Source organism: Larimichthys crocea, chromosome XXIV (genome assembly GCF_000972845.2).
Source record: "Larimichthys crocea isolate SSNF chromosome XXIV, L_crocea_2.0, whole genome shotgun sequence".
Classification (NCBI taxonomy): domain Eukaryota; kingdom Metazoa; phylum Chordata; class Actinopteri; family Sciaenidae; genus Larimichthys; species Larimichthys crocea.
In genome coordinates, this window is record NC_040034.1 from 7,610,043 (window position 1) to 7,632,644 (window position 22,602).

At 45.3% G+C, this 22,602-nt stretch overlaps 1 protein-coding gene across 8 annotated transcripts in view; it reads right to left on the reverse strand.

Annotated features, from left to right (window-relative positions):
- meis2a (Meis homeobox 2a) overlaps positions 1–22,602 on the reverse strand; it is an 80,796-nt gene that overhangs the window by 10,119 nt on the left and 48,075 nt on the right. For all 8 annotated transcript variants that reach the window (XM_027275129.1, XM_027275128.1, XM_027275131.1 and 5 more), the window contains exon 9: positions 15,225–15,301. In XM_027275129.1, the coding sequence (XP_027130930.1) occupies positions 15,225–15,301 (77 nt within the window). The remainder of the gene's footprint in view (positions 1–15,224; positions 15,302–22,602) is intronic.

Below are 22,602 nucleotides of genomic sequence, written 5' to 3' on the forward strand. Positions count from 1 at the left end.
TATCAGACCCAGGCCTGATAACAGTGTTTTCCCTCGACCCGTGAGCTGCTAATGGTGTGTGCTTAGAACAACACAACCAGGAATCCTCCAGAGATGAAGGCCAGTCAACTGGGATGGACAGATAGATGGATGGGTCTGAGGACCCAAGGCCCTGTGAGAGACACAGAGGCTGACCACAGGGACTGAGAATTCCCAACCACTCGCTAAAACATACATGCGCGCTGTAAATCCACACATCGACACCGTGGACATGACCACAACCACCGCCAGTGTGTCTGTAGGCTAACCAGAACACAGGAGGCTCACAGGGGACACTAGCTAAAAAACCTCCAACCCAAAGCCCATGTTTTATTATCTACATCTGGTGGTCTAGCTTATTATGGCCTGCCTCTGCTCAATGTTAGAGCACAGAAACACCAACACACACACACACACGCACACATAGTACACAGAGTACCTCTCAGCATGGGAACTCCATGCTGTCTTCAAACAAATAATTAAAGGCAAGGTTATGGGGTCGTGTGGAGGTCATTCCTTGGGATACAGCTCAGAATGTGTACATTACCCTGAGGAGAAAGCGGGCCGGTGGGGGCAGCGATCCACCGCTGTTTAACGTGGGCACCTGGTTTCTTCTAGCCAATGGAGCTTTTACAGACATTTTCAAGTCGCATATCAAAAACTGCTCTTGCAGTGTTAAGAATGCTTTGGAGCATGCGTGCGAATATGTATGCACTTGTCAGTCAATATGTGTGTGTGTGCACGTCAGAGCATTTTTCACACACTTCTGCCAATTGACCCACGGTAGCACTTTCCCGCTGACATACTCAAAATGGCGTGAGCGACACGTGTACAAACGTGTATGAGGATACAGTATGAACCTCCGCTGCTCCAACGGTGATATACGGTGCTAAGTTTACGAATGCTCTCGCTGTTGGGGCAGTGCGGGTCACAGAGGAACGTAACAGGCAGATATGAATGATGGAGCCAGGGCAGCAGGAGTCCACTTGACACAGGGTCTCCGCGCGGAGCTGGATCAACACGGCATCCCTGGTTACTAATATCTACTCACACTCGCAGGCGGGGCAGGGGGGCTTCAGAGAGTGTCTGCTTAGGTGTTAAATACCCTGGCGAGCATACAATGTTATGCTATACCCAGAGTGTGTGTGAGTATGGGGGAATTTAGTGCAAAGAAGAACTTCTAACAGGGACTTTACCTAATCCTAAAATGTCCTTTTAATGCAACAAACCAGGTGAATCATAATCATTAAATACATAAGTTGACAGATACTATAAAAGGTTACTGGAGGTTTGAAGATAAACACACACATCTTCAAAACACCAACACAGCAAAACCAGTCTGTCTGACTCAGTGCTTGTATTTTTTTTTTCTTGCTTCCTCATCTCAATCTGTCAGAAAGGCCTTGTTTCTGGTTAACTGACTTGCAGCCACACCTGGTAACTCGCTCCTGTTGTCAGCATTCCTTCCCTGAGAAATCGTCATGCCAAACCACCCTACCCTGGAGCACAGCCAAGACGGAGAAAGAGTGAGAGGGAGGGAAATGAGAGAGAGAGAGAGCCTCGCTGCTTAGGCTGGCCAATTGCTGCGGAGATCGGAAGGGAACCCAGCCAATCAGGAGTAGGGTCACTCGTTTGACGAGTTTGTGATGAAAGAAAGAAACCGAGACAGAGCCAGAGTGAGACAGGAGAATGAAACGGAGAAATACTAAACATGTCTTCTCTAAGAAATGAGTGCTGGCATGCTCCAAATGTAGCCCTGCAGAGTGTGCGGCGAGAGAGGAGCAGGCTTTGAAAAGTGTGGCACAGAAATCGTTGACAGTTTATTGCCTTCATGGATGACCTGCACATGCCCATTTTGAGGGCTCATATGCCAGAGGGGGGTTCCGTTTGTCAGTCAAATCCCTGGGCCCCCTGTCCGTCTTTGCAGGAAGATTAGATGCAACACAATCTGAATAAGAACGTGCTGAACTCAATCCCTGATCATTGCTTGCAAACATGGCTGTCCTCTGGTTCCTATTAAAGCTCATTGCTTCCATACTTCTGCTTCAGACAGAAATAAAGATTCCAAACCTCCAGCGATTGAGTCACAATTCACTGGAATCAAAGGAGGAAGGTTTTAGTTTGATCCCCCCTCTTCCCTCGCCAAAAAAAAACAAAAAAAAACAGAAAGACAGCCAGTGAGGAGTAAAACTCTGAGTGTCCTTTGACCAGGAAGTGCATGCAAATTAACCCCATGAGGAGGATGTGTTTAGTATAAGCAAACACTAATTATAGTCCGGTCAGACAGTGGGGCAGTCTGGGGCTACTGAACCTCCAACACTGATCTACTGTAGTGTCAACAACACTGATTGAATCAGCTCACATGGTCCTAACAGGCCCCCTGTAACAGTTTATACATAGCTACATGCCACCGGACTGAACCTACAGTATCTGTGGATTTATCATAAACTATCACAAAGGAGCTTTTCACGGGCTACACTCCTCCAGGATGGAGATAAAGGACAAAGAGATAGGGTAGGAATGAGGAAGCTTCCTTGAAAACTCATCCTATCAGAGACAGAGAGAGTTTCCCTTCCCTTTTTCTATCCTTTCTTTCCTTTCTTTAAGTTAAAACAGGAGTCAACAGACATAAGCCGGGCGAACATTACCTCACCCCCGCGTTTGATTTAGTGCAGATGTGAAGCCGAGCGAGGCAGGATCGTTTTTTAGGAACGTCAGAGAGGGCCCACGTTTAGGGCAGCCACTGTGTTTACATAGTTTTACCTCTGTCTCTCTCTCCCTCTCTCCCTCTCTCCCTCTTTCTCTCATCCACTGTGCCTCTTACATAGCACCCCCCCCTCCACACTCTTTTGTCTGCCTCTCAAAGGGGGACTGTTTCACCTCTCCTCCATGGACTTTCACTGACCTGTTTTTCTTTCCCGTTTTATTACTCCACTCATTGCCCTTTTGTGGCACCCCCCCCCCACATCAGCCCTATATGAGTAACATTTGCACTGCTCTGTCAGTCTAGCTGCAGAAGTCATTCCTCTCTGAAACCCGGGGAGTACGAGTCATTAAGACTGGAGTGGAAAATCAGACAAAGAATTATATATTTGTGTTGCAAACTGACACGATTTAACGAGCAGCTAATTAAAATAAATCAATAGCACTGCGGCATGCTCGCTTCTCTGTCTGTCTCTCTTTTTTTCTTGCTCTGATTTTCTGTCAGCACCAAAGAAGGAGGAACACTGCAGTGTGGAGTGCAATGCTATTCTAGTGATGGCTTCACCCTTAAAATAAGACTTTAACTACCGCCTGTGCTTTGTGATTAATAAGTGAGAACTCACTGGCACACCACAGAAAAGTAAATATCTTACAGTCCGACCATTTGTATGATATATTAATAATCCCTGAAGTAACTCTCTAAACTGCAACAGCAAGACAAACAACAAAGGAAACAAACATAGACATCTCTCCCTCTATTTACCCTCACATCTAACACCTTCTCCCCTCTTCCCCCTGTCCAGTAAGGGCATGTCACCCTTGGGCCTTGCAGTCCAGCAGCCTGACCCCTACATGGCGGGCTGTGCAGCCCCAGCTGCTGACTGTCCGTCAAACACCTCCAGAGCAGCGTTGGGCCAGGAAGACCACGCTTGTTGCCCCTTTGATCCAGCAAGCAGCAGCTGCTGCTCCACACAGCAGCACTTTGTTCCTCTGTCTCCTCCACCACACTCTGTCCTACGGCACAAAAACACTGAATCCAGTGCAGAGAAGTGGAGGGAGAGAAAGGAGAGGAGAGAAAAAAAAAAGTAGGGGGTTATGGAGGAGGAGGAGGGGGGAGGATTAATAAAAAAACAAAAACGTGCCCGTTTTTTCCTCCACTAAAACATCAACAAGCTCTGACAACGGCAGCGGGGGTTTTTCTTGGCCCCGACACAGCTCTCAGGCATCTCCTTCTTGACGCTTCACCCTCCCTTCTCTTTTAAGAGATATGATAGTTATTGTTCAAATCAGCCAGGGTGAATGGAATGGACCGAGGCCAAGCCTGCCCCAGGCGTCAACACACCTGTATGAAAGAGACCTTATTGTAGCAACCCAGCATGGCTAACCTGCCCTAGCTCTACCAGTTTTCTGATCTTGGGAGGGAGGGTGGAATCATCTCTCCTTACTCTCTTTTTCTTTCTCTCTCTGCCAGACAGTCCCCTAATATTTCCCGTCATTAACCTCCCTTTCATCGCAGGCTGGCACCTCTGCCCTGGAATGTTTTTACTGATGCTGTTATTTTTGAATATCACCACCAGACAGGCGGATTAGGAAAACAGTTCATACAAATCTCCCTTGTTAGCGAAGGCCCTCTACACTTACTCTTGCACTCCCTCCCTTAAGACAACACCTTATTAACGTGCATAGGTGCACAAAAGGTATCGTCTGCCTGCCCAGAAGCTGAGAGACCAACAGCTGTGTTTTGCGTTGTTTGAAGAGGATCTGAAAAACATCCAGCATATGTCAATATTAGCCCCCCCCCCCCGTCAAAGGTTCCGGCACATAGCGCATGACAGGGGTCGTCAGCGCTGGAAGGTAACGCTCATTCCTCATAAGCCAACTTCTCACCTTTTGGGTGGGTGAGGGCTTCCTGCTTTCATGCAGGGCCAGCAAGAAATAGAACAGAGACATGCTGGCAGGCTGGCACACACACACACACACACACACAGATACTCAGACACAGAGACGGAGATTGAGAGAGAGAATAGACAGAAAGAATAAATCTAGCACTATCATTACCCCGGCCTACCCATCAGCCCTCCTGAGATGAGTGGGTGTACTTACAAGAACGCCCCATTTTCTCACTTGTGAAGACTGCCACCCCTATTACCCAGATTTTTTTTTTCTTTTTCCCACAATGCCAGGCCTGTTGGGCTCCTTTGTACATCTCTGTGGGGAGGGCAGGTATAATCTCCGTTTCCATCCACTTCTCACTGCTATCATACAAAATGTGTGACTTTTTTAGCCTCTGTGTCTCCCTCCTGCACTATCTTTCCATCTCTATTTCGTTCACCCTCTCTTTGTCTCCCGCTCCATCGTCTTCTGCTCCCTTTCATTCTCAACCCTTTTTTTCTCCCCCCCTTCCCTCCTCTCTGCCTGGTAATCGAGTGAGAGATTCTGCGACTCTGACTCCCCCCTTATTGTCAGATATCAAACAGGGCGGCTTTGTGGATTACCAGGGGAAGCTGATAATGACATGATAGAGGCGTGATATTTCAAACAAAATTGAGTGTCAATTGCCTGAATCGTCTAGGCAACACAAGTGTCTGCGTTGCAGCAGCCAGGAAGGAAATAAGGCCAATCTATTTCCTTTGCTTCATATCAAACGTCTCTTCTTCTTCTCCCTCCTTTATAAGACGATAATGGGTTCAGCTCAAAGAGAAGAAGAGGGGGCCTGCCAAGAGGGGCTTCAACAGTTACAGTTACGTCCTTGCGCAACACACACATACATGCCTGGATACACTTGTGAGAATGCATGCGCTGTAAATGTACGCGCACACACTTGAACAGACATGAACTTACGCTCCTAAATCTCAAATGCATTAGCAGAAGTCAGAAAGCAGAGCCAATGGGAGGGTTGTGCAGGGAAGGTGCCCCCATTTCACCACCCCACCCCCAAACATATATATACATGCACATGCTCTCCCCTCCTCTCTTGCCGCTTACTTCTTTTTTTTTTTTTTTTCTCCTCACACTGCTGCACTATGAACCATGAATATAGGGCAGTGAAAATGCACAGCAGTTTGAGCAATTAAAAAGTGACACCTAAACCTAGAGGATAGACTGTCGAGATTCTCTAATGCCAGGGTTTAGGTGCCGTTGCACTTGGGAGTCCTTAAGAGTCAGACTACTGGGGAGTACAGGACTCGGTGTGCGTATGTGTGCATGGAGAGGGATTCTCCCTCCCACTGGGATGTCATCATCTTCTCATCATTATGTCTCTGGCGTGTGAGTGTTTCCACCGAGCACGTTTCCATGATGTGTCTGAGTAAGTGTGTTTGCGTCTAGCACATATTAGTGACCACGCGAGTCATCTGTCAATTGTTGCCAGCTTGCCTCTGACTTCGCTATTGAATAATTAATCGGAGTTTCAATTGCACGTAATCGCTTTGACATACATAAGTGCCAACACACGCACACACAAACACACACATGTGGAGGCACGGTCAGGAGCAGAGTTTCGGGGCTAAAAAGCCCAGCAGCAGGCGAGTGATATAAATAGCTGTTGTTTGTGGAGGGGACTGCTGGCAGAAGCAGCAGTGACACTGTGGAGCAGACCACAGGGACTCTGATGTGCCTGGTGGCCTGAAGCAAGCCCTCTGCCTCTCTCAGATCAGCTCTATGACTGACTGTGTACAGCTTTGACTGGCCTCCTTCACATGTGACAGAGTGAAACAAATACAACAATCTCTGTGTTGTCACAAAAGCCACATTCAGTTCAGCCCACAGTGCAGAATATAGTCTCTGAATGCAAGTCTGTGAACTGTCATGAATGATTCTTCCTTTAAAGGGTCTAGTTACAACTCTGAAACGCAGATGACCCCGTTTAAAAAAAAAATGTTTTATTGTGTACGATAAAATATCCTTAAGCAGACATGAGTTTTTATCACTTTGATATCTGATATTATTTCATAAAAACTGTAACTTCTTGTCAAACTGCAGACATATAAATTTGGAGACTTGCGATTTCCTCCCCTCGTATCTGTGAGAAAGCTGAAGAAAGTGTCCCATACAGCATAACAAGAAGATGATAAAGCAGATATGTCTTGAGGGGGACTAGAGGCAGACGCCCTCCACCCCACTAGGGAAAACACATTTCCGCTGCCCTCCCTCCTCGCCCGCACATGCTCACAGAGTCTCCCAATTGAAACATCATCTTCGGTAATGGGAGGAATAAATATTCATAAGGCTGGGAAGAGAGAAACCCTAGATTAGGGTAATATACTCCTCATTGTTTTCCCCACTTCCATTCTCCGGCTCTTCCACTGTATCTCTGCATCTTGTTATGCATGTAATAGTGTTGGCTAATGGTGGCTAATTCCTCCAGCTACCTCTGATAACTTCATCATGGTCTACGCACACGTGCGGTGTTGGCGTGTGCATGGAGCGAACGTGGCAGCAAGCTGCACTGTTTATTTCTCACCTCTCCCAAATTGCAAATTACCAGGTTTGATATCTCCAAGACTTTTGGGCCACGTTCCAATTAAGATTGGATTGTTTTAGTGGAGAGAAGCCCTGTGACTCCCTCCCTCCTCTTTTCTGCTTGGCACCGACTCTACTGATATCTCATCCATAACAGGCCTGAACTGGGGCAGAGCATGGCTTAAACAAACAAAAGGCTATATTGATTTATAGGGTCTTCCATGATGGGCTTATTGGCCTGCACCCCAAAGCCACATAGGGCACCAGGCCATGAATCCCAGCTTCAAAAAACACACACAACAGGTAAGAATAATACACTGGAGCATTGTTAAGGATGTGATTACAACCATCTCTTCCTTTCATATCCAAAAACACTCACTATCATTGTGTGTTAAAGAAGAGGGGGGAGGGTCACCGGAGGTTATTTTGAACGTGACACCACACAAACAAAGCGAAGACAGAAGAGCGTGCGCATTTACATACTGTTACTTTAAGATTCGAACGCAGGGAGTAGAGCAAATGTGAAAGAGAGAGGTGAGCAGAAACAGAGAAGAAGGAGAAAGGAGTGAGAGAACGAGCATGCCTGGACAGAGAGAAAATACCTTGTAGAGGTTCACGGAGTTTAAAGAGCTCAGCCAAAGAAGGAGCTCCTGTCCTCTCTGGCTCCAACATACACACAAACACATGCGCACACACACACACACATACACACACACCCTCAAGGCCATTCTGTTATACCTGGTCACCTTTATCCCCCACACCCTCAACCCTCCTTCCATACACATATACCATACACCTAAACACATACACAACATTTAGCCGCCCGAAACATATATACGCACAGCAGCACCCTGTGGCTCACACACAGCTCCTGTGGCTATCTCCCTCAGCAGATAAAACTAATTATTTCAAATCAACCCTGTCAGGTTGTCTAAATCCTCTGGGGCCTCAGTTTAAATCTCTCTCTCTCTCTTTGCCTCTCACTCAGTCATAAGCCACAAAAAGACCAAGAATCTGCCAACTGACCTCCCGAGTAAAAACATAAACAGAGTGACGAGCCATAAAGACACATATAGCACCATAGCAGCTGAAGCACATGGCTTTCTTTGTGAAAGCAGACCATTTCAAACAGCTACCCCGACTGACCTAGAGTTAGAGTTTTCTTTAAATGGACGACCGCAGCACTAATCAAATCAACTAGAAAAAGCAAGCCCGGTACTCTAAACAACTTTGAAAAATCAGAAAAAAAATGCATGACATCATCGAGCATACAATCCAAAGGACTTATGCACCTATTCAGACGCCTAGTCCCTCTGTTGGCACTTGCCGTTGGCACCCATGTTAGGCTTTAGAGCTAAATAACAGGCCAACATCCCAGGCTTTCCAGCTGCACGCCCTGAAAGCCCATGGAGAAACCATTCGTCCCAATGAGCTCTAAAGGCAAATGGAAGCTCATAAACAGAGACTTGACTGTATAGACTTTGCATTTTATCTTTCAGCAGTTTCCCCTTTTATGAGCCAGGGACCCTTATAACGGGGGGAGGAAGGGTGGGATGAGCACGATGGGACGATGGCAGACAGAGAGAGAGAGAGAGAGAAAGTATGATGGTGAGGATGTAAAGGAAGAAGACGACGGCAGAAAGAGGAGAAGAATAAGAATGAGGTACAGGTTGCCGGGATGAGACAGAGGAGAACCGGGGTCACAAATCTTGCTGCTATTCTAGTACGTGACATCTCCGCTCGTTTGCGGCTGCTCATTAACAAACAATACTGCTGTGAAATTGGTTTAATGACAAAGTAATAAAATTGCTATTCTGCTCACAGATGGCCTCAGGCACAGGGAGATTCTGGCAGGCTTACTGTGGCTGCCCGTGTGCATTAAGCTGCTTGTTCATGAAAACAGCATCCTACACTTTCTTTCTCACTATCACCAACCTTTTTTTTTCCCCCTCTCTCTTCTTTTTAAGTTCTGTCTCTCCCTGCAAATGAAATAAATTAACCTACTTTCCTACCTTGTATTCTCCTTGAGTTCTCCCTCTCCCACACTCTCACCCTCTCTCTCTTTCTCCCGTGTATTGTCTCTCATTCTCCCCCTCAACCTCTCTCCAGTTCTCACCCCTAGTACAGAAATTACCATCTTAAAATAAAAAAATAAAAAGAGGAGACTCGCCCACGCAAACGCAGCTCGACTTCATTTCAAACGCAGAGCCCTTGTTATTAAACGACCCACCAATAAAACCAAGCCGTTGAGGAATAAAAGAGCCAAAAGGAGCAGAGAAGTACAAAGACCTCCCTCCTCCCATCTCTCTCCATCTCTCTCTAATGCTTTCTCTGTAATGCCTCTTTCAGCTCTTTGCCTCTCTATCTCGCCTCGTCTGGCTTCGTTCTCCTTGCGTTGCCGCCTTTTGCTTGGAGAATTCCACCGCCTTGGAGAGTCTTGAGCTCTTGTAATGGGAAAACAAGTAAAAAAGCATTCATTTTTGTGCATGATCGCCCGACGCTGCCAATCTTATTAAAGCGCCACCTGTTTTTCATAACTCTGGACTCACACAGAGGTGGGCACTGGGCTGCTCCATGGCCACGGTGGGTGTCCATGCCATGCTATGACCCAATGTGCCCCCAGTGCCTGATAAATTGGGAGTGGGTCCTGTTAATCACGCTGAGCGTTTCGACAGCGGCATGTGTTCATGTACTTACACACACACACACATCGGCATATATAGTGTGAGTACTCACATAAACACCGTGGCGCACATTAGCATCAGCTATTCAAGACTCCCATGGCTTATCCTGTGAGTACAGCATGTGTCTAGATTGCACCGCGGATACAGATATTTGGATCGGTAACAACTGCTGAACAAAATGAAAAACAAAATGAAACCTACTACAACAGGGAGTCTGTTCTATTTCACTCTGCCAATAATGAAAATATGTTTTTCCAAATGTGTTTCTCTTTCCAAAACAGATAAAATGGGATTATTATTACAGCATCAAGAAAGCAGCCAGATCAAATGAACTTAGCGGGTAGGGGGTGTTGGTAGGGGGGCTGGCACTTGGGATCTGACAACAGAGTCAATTCTGCTAATTAACTGCCAATTAGCGGTCCCTAAATGAGAGGGATCATGATGCCTGTGTTGGCAGCACCCCGATAGTCTCTCTCTCTCTCTCTCAGTCAGACTCGCATACACACTCATGCTCACGCACACGCACACACACACACCAGAGAGATACACACACAAACATGCACATGGCCACAACCTCTCTACACTCCAGCTGTATATTTAGAAAGCCAGGGGCATAAGATGACCACTGCCGGGAGTCCCTGGTTGCAGCCAAAAAAAGGCCTGACATTTCCATCTGGGTCAAAGTTAGACAGATAACCAGCAACTTTAGTCAACTAGCCCACCAATGTGGCAGAACTGAAGAGACAGAAAAGTACGAAATATAGAGGAGAGTGAGGAGAGGGGAAAAGGGACCTCAAAAGCCTCTGTGTGAGATTCATAAGACTTAAATACGTATAAAGAATGTGGAAAAAAACAGAGGCGGCTGGGCCAGTTTCATAGCTTTATGTTACATTTGGAAAATATTAGTTATTATTTTGCATTTCATAATGGGCTTGCCTGCCAAACCAGAGGATCATAAAATATCATAAAAAATCATAAAAGCCAGTGTTCCTAAGTGTCTTATTGGACTAAGGAAGGGGGGCGGAAAACGCTTTGCTAAGCGGAGGAACAAATTTGGCTTTGTTTCTTCCCTCTCTTGTTCTCAGATACTACAAATAAATGGGCTTGACCGTTTACATGTTGCATGTGAACCTGCCGCACAGCTTCGACGTGTTGGGTGAGTTCAACTCCGAGAAGTCTCGAGAGGAGGAGGAGGAGGAAGAGAGAGGAGAGGTAGAAAACAATGATCTGAGTGAGAATGGGGAACACGCTGTGAAGAGAGTTTCAGAGCAGTCAGTTCAGAGCTAGATAAACTGAGTTTATCTGCGTGCTGTGCTACAGCAGGACGCAATCTGGGATTCTGCAAAAGTTGTAAAGGCATATCAGCGTAATGACTTTTGAGAAGTACGTCTATTTAAACTGTTGTATCATTTCGACTTCTCTTTTTTTTATTTATTGTGTTGTTTATTCCACCTGCACACCTGTCTTTCACAGCAATTTACTGGATACATACATGTTCATGGTTTACTGTGTGTTCCAGTCTTGTGTCCTCAGTCTCAAAACAACAAAATTAAATATCTAAATCTTAATGGAAACATACAGTAAATGTATATTGAGTGATATTATCTGCTAGAGGTGGAGTTTGATTTCTAGAAAAGTAAAAAAATAACAAAAAAACAATCAGTGCACCGTGCCCTGCCCTCAGTGGCCAGAGAGATTGAGCCTATTTCATCTCCTCAGCGGGCACAGGCCGCTTGGCGCCGTCGTCTGGCGGATATCCTTCTCTTATCATGTGACCTGTGCTCCGACAGGGGGCAAAGGTTGGCTGCAATCCGCCCCTGTGTCTTAATAACTCACTCATTGTATTCCTTTCTGCCGCTAATTAGAGCCTCTCCCCTGTGTGTATGTGTGTGTGTGTGTCTGTGTGTGTATGTGTCTATGCATGTATTCCCCCCTGGGCTGTAGAGAGGAGGCAGAGATGTAAAAATAGAGTGTGGCTTAGTGCCCTCTTTATTGTTATTAGTGCTCCAGTGGCACAGCAGTCAGTCATCACAGATGCCAAGAACTGACATATTCACTCTCTGACTCGCTCTGCCTCTCTCCTCTCTCTCTCTCTGCCATGGAAATGACCAACTGGCTGCCTGTGAGATGAGGGAATAATGAGGGGACGATTTCCTTCCTTTTTTTAGATACCGTTTCTCTCAGTCATCTGTCATCGGCGTCATCTCTCAGGCCCATGTAATGATCCTGCACGTTATGTGTGTGTCCTGTGTGCGCGTGCATTGCCGCAGTGGTAAATAACGGCAGGATAGTTGGTGTGTGTGTGTGTGTGTTTATGGCAGTGAGTGAGAGCACATCGTGCTGGGTCTGACGCTGAGACATGAAAGGATTCGGTCAGGCCCCATTTAGCCCAGACTGATAGCAGGACACCAGGAGCTGCTGAGGCAGGCAAATATACCGCTAGATACTGTAAACTGTAAACGCTTCTCCAGCGAACAGACACCTGAGTCTGCCGTTTCACCTACTTCATTATCCCAGAATGCCATGTGTGACACGGCCCTCACCTTTTCCTGCAATCTTAAACAAATGCAATTACATGTCAGACCACTCCCCGATTCTGTCTGTATGACGCCAGTTGTCTCAAATGTAAGCAGAGCAAACACACTACCTAATGGTCAACTAATGGTGCCCGGACACACTGTACACACATACCATCTCTGTACATACTGAGAGAGCATAGTTGACCATTAGTAATAATGTGCATAACGTGCACACACACTTATGCACACAGAGGATACTATTAACTGGATAATCAAGCCCTCCCCCAGCACAGAGAGATTGTGGACTTTAACCTTTTCCTTTGTTCCTTATTAACATCAGACAGCTAATGGGGTGTGGGCTACAAACAGGTGAGGCTGCCAGCTAATGATATAGACAAGATATAGCACCAGGTGGAGTGTCTCCTGAGGTACAGAGACAAAAGATTTCCAACCAGTTGGAAGTGGTCCACTACGGGTTTTGTTTTGTGCGTGTACAGGTGAGATGCAGGTAGACGTAAAGGGAGGTCTCAGTTGGAGGGTATGGTTTGGGGAGGTTTGATGGGGCAAGTTGGGAGAGAGCGAGATGCACTGTCTATTGACTATCACACAGAGCACCCTTGTGCCCTCGCTGGGCTGCGATTGTGCCGGCGGACAAAGCCCTGATTCAGCACATCCTTTCCCCGAGGGAGAGCTCTAGAAACCGAAGACGGCGGCCATCCCCTCCCTTTTCCCCCCCTTCTCTCATCCTCTGCTTCTGTCTCTCTCTCTCTCCCTCTCTATCTCTATCTCCCCTCTCTTTGGCCAGTAACATGGCAGCGGCCATGCTTCAAAGGGAGCTACAGAACAATGCAAGGGGCCAGCCAGGAATTTGAAGAGCTTTCTTTAAAAAAGCGGAATTTCATAAGGCACAGTTCTGTCATATTCTGGGTGAACCATCTCAGCAGCCACTGCAACCAGAAACCAGAGAGGAAAAAGCAAGGGCACAAGCCAGACAAAGCGTTATTTAACTGTAACTCACTGTCCTGCCTGGTTAAGCACCACGAGGGGAAGGAAAACTTCAGCATCCTCTCTCTTTCTCATCTTTCTCTCACTGTAAAATTGCCAATAATGTGGCAGCATCCGCCGGGCGAGTTCACAGCACCCAGACTATACCTTTCTAATGACTTTATTTGTGAAAATTGATTCCTGGTGTGTTTTTGTTAACACAGCTGGTGTAACATTAATACACAGCTCCATGACCAACTATGTGTATGTGTGTGCGGAAATAAGGTTCATGAGGATGTTACCCAGCACGAGATTCTTTCAGACCTCTTTATAAATGGATCTGAGGCATTTCAGCGCCAGGCTTGGATTTCATGGCCTCTGAGAAGGCAGGAGCTCTTCCTATATCTATCTCTGTCTCTGTCTATTTCTCTCTCTCTCTCTCCCTCCTCACAGGTTCGCAGACTATTTCTGCATTAATCACCATGACACAGGCAAGGCAACTCAATTTTCTGCTCCTGTAGGTAAGGTGCGTGGCGTCCCGAAACGGTGGCACGAGGCATGAAACAGGCAAGCGGGGGCTAATCTTTGGTTACTGGTGTAATTGAAATGCTATCCACACTGTAGGGTGCATTAAAGTCTGATAACAGCGGTTCCTGTGGCCAATTTAAGTAGCTTGACTTCCTTTGGCTAGAAGGGAATAAAGAAAAGGGTGAGAGAGAGAGATAGACAGAAAGAGAGAGAGGGAGAGAGAGAGTATGTCAGGACGAAGGGGGGAGATGATGAGGGAGAGGAGGGGGGAGGGGAGGAGGGCTGATAGATAAGGCCAACAAACCAGGCTAATTCTCCAGGCATGTTTCTCATTGTGATCCAGAAAAAATGAGAAAAAAAAAAATGTATCACAGAACCAAAAAATCAATTGACCCTCGGGTGGCTTGTCAGGCTGCGAGTCTGATAAACCTAAAAGCTTCGTTAATGTCGGCCTGCCTGTACCCAACAGATAGAGCACTTTGTAAATGAACCCGCTTTGATAAATATATTAAGGAAAGCTGTGAATAAAAGGCACAGACTTGTCATTTGTAAATAGAACCCCCGCTACATGGAATTAGAATGATAAAATGGGGTTCCATATAATTAAGTTTGTGTAAGACCTGAAATCCGTGCAAATACCTTGCCGGAAATTTGAAAGGAAGCTGTCAGTTCAATTAATCTGAACATCACCCTGAGAATGTACTGAACAAAATTAAGCTGCAGATAAAACCTGGGCTAGTATTTTGATAAGTAATTCCTGTATCATTTCTTTGCTTCTGTGATCATTTTATTTAATCCACCACCCCCAGTTATGTGCTAAGCCATCTACAAAGGCCCTGCTGGCCAGGCCACCAAAACCTTAATCCACCATATAGCTTGTGTAAAAAACGGGGAGGGGGTGGAAGGCAGTTTTGCCTTTTGTGGGGGCACCAGTGGCGGCGCTAGGTATGGTTTTGGATGAAGGGGTGGGGTGGGTGTGGGGGCTGTACGGCTAGCTTATGATCTCTGCCTTTCTCCCTTAAATATATCCCAATGAATACATGTGCATCAAACCACAAAGACCACTGACTTAGCCGGCAGAACACTTTGCCGATAACACCGGAACATCCTGGTGGCTTACACATAATAATGTTACAAAGGTTTGTCAGTGTGTATGTCGATGTGTGCACCTTTGCGTGTGTCTATATGTAATGGGGGGTGGGGGGGGGGGGGGACTGTACATAAACGGTTTTCACACTTAGTGGGGAGAGGGAGGCGAAGGCTTTTGAAAATAAAAGGCAGAGCGATGCTGGTGGTGAAGATAGGGCGAGCGGAAATCTTGACTCACCAGTTGTTTACTTGTAAGATGGTGAGGCCTGTGTCTTGGGCTAGCTGCTTCTTCTGCTCTTCAGAAGGGTATGGGTGCTGTGGGAGCAAACAGAGAAAAAAAATAAATAATAAGACACACGTGAACCTCTTTGACATACAGATTAACATAAATATTCACGCATGTAAGCACTCATAAAGAGAGAGGCGCCGGAAGGGAAGTCAAGTTCCCGGCTGTTGCTTCTTACTGTATGTATTCAATATGTTCCCTTGTTTGTTGTATTGTGTAACCCAAGACTGCACCTTTTCGTGACCTCCACCCAACCCTGCCCTTCCCTTGCACGATATAGACAGAGCATACACGTGTCTACCAACATACATACACACACACACACACACACACACACACACACACACACACACACACACACACACACACACACACACACACACACAAAACTCAGTCCTAAACCTGTCAGAGCTGGCCGAACAAGTTTGTCAAAACTGTCAACTGTGGTAACCCCCTTCCCAATCCCCATACCGGCCACACACAAAAACATATAGTGTATGCACCACACACATACACGCTGACAAACAAGACTTTCAAGCTGGCCTATCGCGGATACTGTGCTGTCTGAGAATCCTTTTATAATACCGAGCAACAAAATGAGTGGGTGCAGATTTGCAGTGAATACATTTATCTTTTTCTTGAATGTCTGACATGTATCCCGGTGGTGGCTTTTCTCATCAAGAACAGCTGAATACAGACTAAACGCTAAAAGAAGAGAATGCTGTGAAATCTCCTCCACAGCCTCGCCAGGATTTTTACCTGAAAATGTAATTCTACAACCAGGGCTGAAATGATACTATTTGTGTCAGGTCCAATCTAGAGAACATGGGCTGATATAAATGGCAGACCTTGGGCTGCCTTGCTCCCCCTGGGCCTGCTATGAAGCATGACAAAACAACAGTGATCGCTGGTGACAGATGTCTTTAAGGGCCAGATTAGGAGTCGAGGCGCACGCAAACGAAACAAATGAGACACTATGTGTTTCATTCAGCCACTATAGACAAAAAAACACGCGCGCAAGCAACCACAAACAAAATATTCAGAGACATGACACCTGCAAATCACAACATCACACACACACATACACACACACAAATTCCTTTTAAAAAGTGTCACTTAAATCCTTCTCTATTTTCAGGTGGGTTCAAGCTCCATTAACACACATTCATCCCCTTCAAGGAAAAACACTTTTTTTTTCAGCTGCTCTCCTCCTCCTCCTCCTCCACACTTATTGAGAAAAGCAAATTTCATGAAGCTGGTAATGTCGGCCTGGTTTGTTTTAATTGCATTCAATTTGAACATGAAATGATAACAGTTACTCAAGAACTATTTCCTCATTTAGCCTACTGCTGAAATAATTGATGTAAGTGAGGGTTCATATCAGCACAGAGGAGGAATTTCTCCTTTCTGGTGGTACTGCCTGTCTAAACGTAGTCTATTTTAATTAAAGGAGAGATGGAAAAAAAATGGTTTGAGGAATGTGCTCAATTAATAACAAACAAGGCTGAGATTGGACAAATAATGAGTCCCGGCTGCAGAGAGGGATTAATCTGATTTGTACTTGTGTACGTAGTTCCTTTTAATATGCCAAAATCATTAACAAAGGAAAGATGATAATGCTTGCATAGAAATAATTTTTTTGATTGCCAGGTGTTGACATTTCTTTGGCTAGTGGGGAGACAGAGCAATTTCTATTGGTTGCTATGTGTGTATGTGCATACACTCGCAGTATGTGTGTGCGCGATGCCCAGATATACAACAGATATACATATCTACATCCCCCTGTGTGTATGTGTGCATCCACTTTGGATAACATGTAATAAGAGTACAGCTTCTCTCTCTTACACTCCTGAGCTTCCTTGGCGTTTTCACATTAGCCATGACCTCGGTCACCATCAAAACACGCACGTAAATATAACAGAACACCCACTCCCTCCCACTCTCTTTTATGCGCTCACACTACACAAACATATACACACATGCACGGACACATGCATAAATTGAGAGGAAGCTAAAGATGATGTGGTATGGAGGTGTGGGGAGAAGAGCAGCCTAAATTGGAAATGGGAGTGGGTCATCTACATTGTATTAAGGCTTCCTCAGCCTCTCAGGCCCAGACCCGGTCATCAATCGCCTACTGTCAGCCAGAGCGCGCTTTAGCTCGGTGATAAATACGTCGGGCCAGCGGCATAGCTCGTCCAGCAGCCACCGCGTAATGAATGGTTTGAACAAACAAGAAAGATGTCTCATCAAGGAGAGTGGGGACGTTAAAGCCCCCCTCGCACACAAAACCCCTGAGTAAGGAGATTTACTCTGACCACATAGACACAACACACACACGCACACAAAAAAAATCCTATTTCGTTCAGCTCATACCCCTCCCAGCCTTTGCTCATTCCCCTACTTCTTGCCTTCCTGTGTCTGACTGTATCAACCCAAAGACTTGCATGCACTTGCACATATGCAATGCCAAACACACACACACAAACACACACACACACACAGTGTGCCAATATACAACCATTCCCCATCCTCTCTTCATCTGCCCAAACTCTCTTTCTCCGCCTTTCTTGCTGACCCCCCCCCAACCCCCCCTCCCACCCTGAAACACACATACACTTTTTATGGCTGTGACTGCAGGCCACCCACACTTTACGTTGTGGCAGCTTTCCTTAAAGCATGGCGCTCTGAAATCTCAGCGACAGAAAATGGTGTGTGGTGGCAATGGTGAGACACACGCACTTGAGAGGACTTGAGAAATAAGCCGGCATGGTGGGCCTGGTGGTTACAAGGCTGCAGCAGCCGTGAAATTGGAGAACGGCTATTTAGACCTCTGAGTAACCTCTTAATGTTAATTGCCTCAGTAAAAAAAAAAAATATATATATATATATATATATATATATATATGTTAGTAAATCACCCAATGCGCACAAAAGAATCTAATATAAGAGGAATAAATGTGAGATGAATCGGTGAATAAATATTAAATAAAACACATAAAATCAGAGTGCTTAATGTGTTTCTTCCTGGAGACGTCCTTTTGTACCCTCAGGAGACTGTATGACATGGTTATTTAATGGATGAAACACAAACACAGAGCAAGATCAAAGATGGTATTGATAATCTCCCCACTAGCTTTGGATTCGCTCAATATGTTCAGTTACAAACACCAAGGCCAATATCCTTAAAAGAGGATTGACCGCAAAATGTAAAACAGCCAGTCTATAAATAAGCCAGAAAATGAGCAGCTTCAATTTGTTGTCCAGGCAGCACTGGTCCACGATCGAAACAGCTCTGTTAATTATGCTAAAGCCTGTTAATGTGCACAAGTGTGCACTATCCTGACGCACAGATGTTTGTCCAATTCCTACAATCTGACCTGAAAAAAAAAAAAAAAAGCACGGCCAAACATCAACACAAACACATAAACACGGACGCATACGCAGGTGGATCACATTCTGCCAGTCATTGAGAATCAAGCTGCGTGTGTGTGTGTGTGTGTGTGTGTGTGTGTGTGTGTGTGTGTGTGACCCACTGCTGGCTAAATTACAGGGTGTGATGTGCTCTGTGCTCTCTGATAGTGCTGGATGTAATGGCCCCTGTGGTTGCTGAACATTACAAGCTGAGGTAGCTCCATCATCTGCTGTGTTCGGTCCTTAAACCCCCCCTGAGCCACCACCACCCCCCCCACACACACACACACACACATCTACTGCTGGACCACTCTTACTTCACATCACACCTTTCGCCCGCACTGACTCCTAGCTACTATTTCAACATCCAGCTTGCTATATATCAGATTCATACTCTCCTGACACCTATTTGCTGCCGTCGTCAAATCCCGCAGCCCGATCATTATCCCGGCCGTTCCATACAACCCCCACCGCTTTTCCCGCCCTGCCCCTTCCCCTCCACGCAGAACCCGCCTGAGAAGCTGGCGGACCCCATTGATGAATGACATCATCAGTGTGTGACATGACTTATAGAGCCAGGTCACAAGGTTGCGGTGGCTTGCAAACCTATTCCATGCTAATGACTCTCAGGGAATCACAGACCATTGGCTGTTTACACGAGTGCCATGGCAACACAAAGGATTCGCTGATGATGATGATTGGTGTGATTTAGTTTTTTTGTCACTTTATTAGAGATAACCCTGATTTCAAAGTGTATATTTATAATAAAAAAGTTGATAAATTACATTAAATATCTTGTTTTTGTACAATGCAAAGTTTAAAAAGGATTTTCCAATCATTACATTTTGTTTTAATTTATGTTTTACGCAGCATAACAATTTTTTTTGGGAATTCTAGTCCTGTTTATTTTTTAGTTTGTTTAAAGTATTGGACTTAATAAAAAACTGTCAACTGCTAGACAGAAAATTCTATATAATAACTTTCTTCAAGGTAATGCTTTTATGTGTTTAGAGCTTTTGATGGACTTTGTGAGCTTGTGTCTAGTTTTACAGCATTATTGTATACGGGTATTTCCTTTCATATATGACTTCTCTGCATTGATTGGAATCTTATTTGTTTTTAATCAAAGTGACTGTAGGATGATAATAATACTCACTGTCAGAAATAAAAGCAATCAAATATAGGAATGACATTTTAATATGAAGTTGGAGTAAGATTGGCACATTTTAAATATCAAGTTGCTGTTGTTAATAACGTTACAATTGGCTCCTTTGACAAATGACAATGAGATTGAATGCATATCAGCATTACTGGGAGATCAAACAGATATGACAAATAAATCCCGTGCGAGTTTTTGAATCCAGCTTTGGGTGTTTATTATGCACGGAGCAATATCTGGCTTTTTAGCTGCAGTTTTCTGACAGACTTTGTGGTTTGAATCGAAGGATACAGTTAATTACTTCCGTCTGTAAACATCAAAGAGATTGACAATTAAAAAAAGAAGAGCTGCACAGTTCAATGACAAAGGCAAGGATTGATTTATCAAATGTATCAGCATAAACTGCAAAGAGTTATTTGTATCAAATTAAAACCGAGTTAAAATTACAAGTAATACAGATTTGTGGTTTCAAAGATCAATTTGATTTATTTCATCAGTTATGAACTGATGTCTGGTTTATTTTCATACGTTGCTGAGTCCAAACTGAGGATTGCAAAAGGAGTAAACTGGTTGAGGGTAACTTCTTTTGAAACTAAAGTTACATTACATCACTGTCCTGATATCCGTCTCGATTTTTATCTGTCCAACTTCTCTATTTCCATCTATCTCTCTTTCACTCCCTTTCTTTGTGTGTTATTGGGCGAGTGGAGGTGGGAGGGACTTTTGTGTGTTTGTTTTATTTTACTGGGAACTACACTGCTTCCTGACAACAGTCTGAAAACAGGCAAGAATGCCACATGACTCAATGATTCAACCCTGCTGCTCTCTCTCTCTCTGTATCTCTCTTTGTTAAACACACACACACACACACACATACACATACAGCCAACTTATAAACAGAACTCACATGATGCCAGGTTACAAACCGCACGCACTGCATGCCAACCTCTGATAACAGTACATGAAAGTACATCCATATCTACACCTCACACGATCTGCATTCAGAACATACCACTACACTTCCGTCTCTCTCACTCCAGACTCCAAAGCTTCCACAATAAGTATAAGGGCTCTCAGTGGACTGCCCTCTGACAATAAAACGGTGATGATTGCAAATACAAGGCGGACTGGCGAAGCCCGCGGCATCTATTATAGAGCAAAAGGGCCCCCAGTTTGTCTGTCTGCCTCTCTGACTGGCTGGCTGGTTGGTTGGCAGTGCATCAGTACTACTACTGCTGTTGCTGCCATGGCCCGCCACAACAATCGCTGGCTGGGCTCCTGAAGCCAGCTCCTGGCCTTCAGCCAGCAGCCTGTTTGCTCTACACCATTAATTTATGTTCACTGGAGATGGTGCAAGGTTGTAGAGAAGCTCTACGGCATAACTGCCCTGCTTGCTTGCCAAGCTACAGTAACAGTAAAGTGGGTGAGGGGAGTCGAAAAGAGCGAGGAATGAATGGAGGGTGAGGAAGGAGCCCTGGAGGATATGCGAGATATAGGCATTTGATTGTACCAAGCTCCATGAGGCTAAATAGCAATCACTCCCACACAATCCCAATGCACCTCCAGACTTAGCGGATCGACCAAAGAAAAGAGAGAGATGGTTTACCAAATGCTATCATGCATAATGATAATAAAGTCTCACTTTTATCCAATATAGAAAATAAAACTGGAAAAAGAAATTCATTATGTACGCCAAAATCTGCAGAAGCCTCCCATACGAGGATCAGCTGAACTCAACCCATAGATCCATTGGAGTTTGCCAACAGTTATATACACAAACTGTGTGTGTGCTGTGTTGTGGACCTTGTCTCGTTTGTGGCCTGCAGCCATAGAGATGTGCCTATTTAATCGTCAGATCGAGTTCATGGCTTCTTTTTCCACCACACGGCTGCCCCTCCGCTTTCAAGAAAAGGAATACGATCCCTCCATCTTTACAGTGGGGGCCTGGTCTTCTCTCAGTATCCCCCTCCTCTCTCTCTCTCTCTCTCTCATTTCCGTCGATCTCTCCTTCTCCTGCCGTACTCCATAGGCCCCAGCAGCTATCCCTTTCTCACTACACGCTAACCCGCCTGGCCTCGTCTCGTATCCTCTTCACTCCACCTCTTCTCCTCTCTTCTCCTCTCATCTCATCTCGTCTCGTCCCCCTCTTTCAAAGTTTCCGCTCAAGCTTTAAGCCAGGTCCTAGAGGGCAGGAATTTGGCCTGGTTTTTCAGACCAGTCTGCTGGCTTTGTTGTGGTAACTGCCTGCTCAGGGGCACCCAGCTCTGTTCTGCTCTGCTCTCCAGCTCGCCTGATGTCAACACAAAGCCACGCTCGCTACTTGCACTCAAGAAATCTTTAAAACATCTTGTTGCAATGACTACAGCTGAGCCAAAAGATCATCCCCTCACAAAAAGACTTTGCTCCTATTAAAGTTCTTGAACTTAAAATGTTTTTGTCTTAAAATTATTCTCAATAAACAAATCCCCTCTTCTTTTATCCTCTATGGTGCTGCTTGTTGAGACTGTGTGGTAACTGGTCTCTTGCTTTGCGAGGGACTTTTAGGGCCTATAAGCAGATCATTAGAGGCCTGATGGGCCTGTCAAAGCAGAAGACCCACCCACTTTGCCTGCATTGGACAACGTCCACATCACACATATCCACACCACTTGTCACTGTTGCCAGTCATAAAGTCATTGGGAACACATGCTATAACTAAAGCGTTGTGAACGAACTAAGCCTCTGAATAAACATCAGCACTGGTTTAATGACGTATGT